Below are 4,211 nucleotides of genomic sequence, written 5' to 3'. Positions count from 1 at the left end.
AACTGTGATAGCCTCTCACGCAAGCAACTACAATGAAAGTTTAGAATTGATCAAAGTGCCAAAGATATTGGACGATCAACCAAGCACAGCTATTGATGAAAAGGGTATACGGATACCAGAACAATTGCACCTTGCCGATCCCCAGTTTTACAGATCAAATGAAATCGACATTCTCCTCGGAGCGAGAATATTTTTCAAAATTCTAATGCCAGGCCGGCTTAGCGTAGCCAACGGTCTTACGTATCAAGAGTCCAGCTTGGGCTGGATTGCATGTGGGACGCTACGTCACAGCAGCCCATCAACCACTGTATTGTCTGCTACAAGGTGTAGCAGAAATGAATTCGAATTCCCACAGGACGAAATGGCCAAACTCATAGAGAAGTTTTGGCGTCTTGAAGAAGCGTGCTTTCAAGACTGGGAACCAAAGCAACATGACGAATGCGAGGCGGAAAGTCACTTCCGCACAACGTTAGAGATCGCTCCCGACGGGAGATACATTACACGAATGCCCCTACGGGGGGAGCCGTCATCGTTAGGCGACTCTTATCAACAAGCATATAGAAGATTCACATCGCTTGAGCAAAGGCTCAAGCGGAATGCAGACCTGTACAAAGAGTACAGGGCATTCATGAATGAATATGAAACACTGGGACATATGGTACCAGTCACCACAGAAGACTTTCACAAAGTAAAGTATTTCATCCCTCACTCGTGTGTGGTGAAACCAGATTCAACATCCACCAAGGTTAGGGTGGTGTTCGACGCAAGTGCAAAGACGTCAACCGGAGTATCCCTGAACGATATACAAATCGTGGGACCAACCATTCAAAAGGACTTATTTGATCTGCTAATTGATTTCAAGACGCACAACGACGTGCTAGTAGCAGATATTGCAAAGATGTACAGACAAATTCACATCGCATACACAGACACTTGGTTACAATGTATTTTGTGGCGCGACAGCCCCAATGATCAATTGAAAGCGTATAGACTGACGACTGTCACATATGGTGAAGCGTCTTCATCATTCTTGGCCTGTAGGGCACTACACGAAGCAGCTGAAGATTATCGGTCGGTAAATCCGAGAATTGCCGACACCATTCAACGATCGTTCTATGTTGACAATCTAATGATTGGAGCGTCCAACGCAGATGAACTGACGGAGACGAAACGAGAAATAGAGCATGCATTGTCACTTCATGGATTTCCACTTCGAAAGTGGGCATCAAACAACGCAAGCGTACTGGAAGGAATTCCAGAGAAAGACTTGGAACCATTGATCCAAGTTGGTGACCAAGAGGTCATAAAGACATTGGGGATAGCCTGGAACCCCAAAACAGACGTGTTCCAGTTCATCAGTACGAAAAACATAGGTGAAACATACGAAGCGCTCACAAAGCGACAGATGGTCTCGAAGATTTTGAGACTGTATGACCCAATCGGATTGATACAACCTGTAATCATTACAGCTAAAATATTGATGCAAGAATTGTGGACTTATAACGTCAGCTGGGACGATGATGTTCCAGATCAAGCACTAAGCTCATGGAAGAAGTTCGAAGCTTCATTAGTGGAGCTCAGCAAGATAGAAATACCTCGGATGTCGACTCCGAGTCATACGATCGCACTAGATTTACACGGATTCAGTGACGCCTCCGAAAAGGCTTATGGATGCGTCATTTACTTACATGCAATCAACTTAAAAGGAGAAGAGAGTACGAATCTCTTATGTTCGAAATCGAGAGTGGCGCCTTTGAAGAAGGTCACTCTGCCCCGTCTGGAACTCTTGGCGGCGGCACTTCTAGCAGAACTAACTGCTAAAATAAAGAGCATTCTGGCCGGTCGAATCTCGTCGGAATATTACTACAGTGATTCACAAGTAGCGCTAAGTTGGATCAAATCTTCAAATACACGTTGGGGAACCTTCATTAGAAATAGAGTGCAGAAGATACACTCCACCACGAATCCAGAGCATTGGAAATATATATCTACGAAAGAAAATCCGGCTGATATGGTTTCGAGAGGAATTCCAGTCAGAAAATTACGCGAAGCAAAACTAGAATTTTGGTTACACGGACCGGAATGTATACGAAGAAGACAATATTATCTGCAGAGCGGCTACGAATACACTGCTGCTGCAGAACAGGAAGAGATTAAAGAACCAATAACACGATTGGTAGCAGCAACAGGAAAGGCATGCGAAGACTTAATCGCAAAATACCCGCACCATCACACTCATGACAAAACAGTAAGACACTTTGCATGGCTGTGTAGAGCCATAAACAATATGAAGAAGGTCAATAAAGACACAGGCATCAGAAACGAAAAGAGATCGGGCCCACTCACCACCACTGAATTGAATGAAGGACTAACATTCGTAGTCCGAATTATGCAAGCCACTATTTATCCAAATGAAGTAGCGGAATTACGAAAAACTGGGAAGGTGCCTACGAAAGGACCTTTCCAGCATCTCAACGCAATCGTCAGAAATGGAGTCATACATGTCACAGGGAGACTCCACAATGCAGAAATGCCCATCTCACAAAAGAATCCAATATTGATTCCCAAATCGCACCCATTTTCGAGGGTAATAATTCAAAAAATACATGAGGATAGATTTCACGCCGGAACAGATCTGGTAATAAACGAATTTCGACAAAGATTTTGGATGAGGGATCTCCGAAGGACCGTACAAGGAGTCATTCAACGATGCATCTTATGTGCCAAAGCGCGGCCCAGACGTTTACAGCAACGAATGGGACAACTGCCCTCGCCCAGGGTAAATGAATCAGTAGCGTTCACTCACACGGGAGTGGACTTATGTGGGCCATTCGAAGTATATCTCAATCAAAAATCGAAATGCAAGACCACAGCATATGCTTGCATCTTCATATGTTTTGCGACCAAAGCAGTTCACCTAGAAGTCGTCGAAGATCAGTCGACGGCAGCGTTCATATCAGCACTTCTCCGTTTCACATCAGTGAGGGGAATACCCGAGGTTATTTACTCCGACAATGGGCGGAACTTTGTCGGGGCCAGCAGAGAACTCAATCGTTTACGAAGAATATATAACAATGAAGTTTTTCAAAACAAATTAGTTGATATTGCGGCAACTCACAGAATAAGATTTTCATTCATTCCACCCCGAAGCCCCAGCTTTGGAGGACTTTGGGAAGCGAACATAAAGGTAGCCAAGCGGCTCTTTAGTGCAGCGGCCAGAGGAGCACAGCTAAACATCATGGAATTGCAGACACTGTTCTACCAAGTGGCCGCAATAATGAATTCGCGACCACTCACACCTGTTTACACGACGCCAGATTCACCGACCGCGATCACACCCGGTCATTTTTTGATAGCACGCCCAATGCTAGCCGTGCCCATCCCTACGCAGAGTGAGGATGGAAGCAATCTCACAACCAGATGGAAACGAGTACAATCGCAGCTCGAACAATTTTGGAGAAGATGGAGAGACGAGTATCTCCACCAGTTACGTGATTATGCAAAATGGACCAAGCAACAAGCCAACGTTAAGGTAGGCCAAATCGTATTGATCGGAGACGATCACCTTCCCGTAGCAAGGTGGCCTATGGGAATTGTCACACAAATACACCCTGGAGATGATGGAGTAGTCCGAGTGGCAGTAGTGCGAACCGCTACCGGAATTTACAAACGCAACGTGCGAACACTTGCTCCTCTACCAGTCGAGGAGCACACCATTCAACCCATTATAGAAGAGTATGACAACACAGCTGATAACGAACAGCAATCTCAAGCCGAAGCAATCGAACTAGAAGACGATCCCCCTCCCCAAGCACCCCAAATGATTTGGGACGGTAGACTACGCCCTCGTCCCAAAGGGGGGAGAAAATGGAAGTACACGAAATCAGATTGGGTGACGACCCTATGAAAAAATTGACAATGCAAATTTCCGCTGATAATAGCGAGACCCGAAATTCCAAACGAAGTGGTTTCACACGCTCGAGTGCTTGGGTCAGCGATTAAGACCCTCCTCGATGCAATAAAATGCGCCACAATGTAGGGAACATTACGAGTTCCAAGAAAACGCGACAATTAAAAACAAGTATAATGTTCGGCAGCGATAAGATCGAGAATACCATATCGATGCACGACGTCGCATCATATTCCATAGACGGGGCATTCATCGTGGCGATGGTGATCGCCATCATTTACTACCATTGGAGGAGAAACAC

At 45.4% G+C, this 4,211-nt stretch overlaps 1 protein-coding gene across 1 annotated transcript; it reads left to right on the top strand.

Annotated features, from left to right (window-relative positions):
• Positions 1–361: 361 nt before the first annotated feature.
• On the top strand, positions 362–3,907 carry LOC129761375 (uncharacterized). Its single transcript, XM_055759097.1, has one exon. It carries the CDS (start codon positions 362–364, stop codon positions 3,905–3,907), a length of 3,546 nt encoding a protein of 1,181 aa, XP_055615072.1.
• Positions 3,908–4,211: the final 304 nt, after the last annotated feature.

The sequence above is a fragment of the Toxorhynchites rutilus genome, chromosome 1 (genome assembly GCF_029784135.1).
Source record: "Toxorhynchites rutilus septentrionalis strain SRP chromosome 1, ASM2978413v1, whole genome shotgun sequence".
Lineage (NCBI taxonomy): Eukaryota > Metazoa > Arthropoda > Insecta > Diptera > Culicidae > Toxorhynchites > Toxorhynchites rutilus.
Note: the sequence above shows the minus strand (reverse complement) of the source record. Positions and strands in the feature narration are given on the sequence as shown.

What these genes read in the sequence shown, in the direction of transcription:
- LOC129761375 (XM_055759097.1), top strand. Translation starts at nt 362, where the DNA reads ATGGCCAAACTCATAGAGAAGTTTTGGCGTCTTGAAGAAGCGTGCTTT.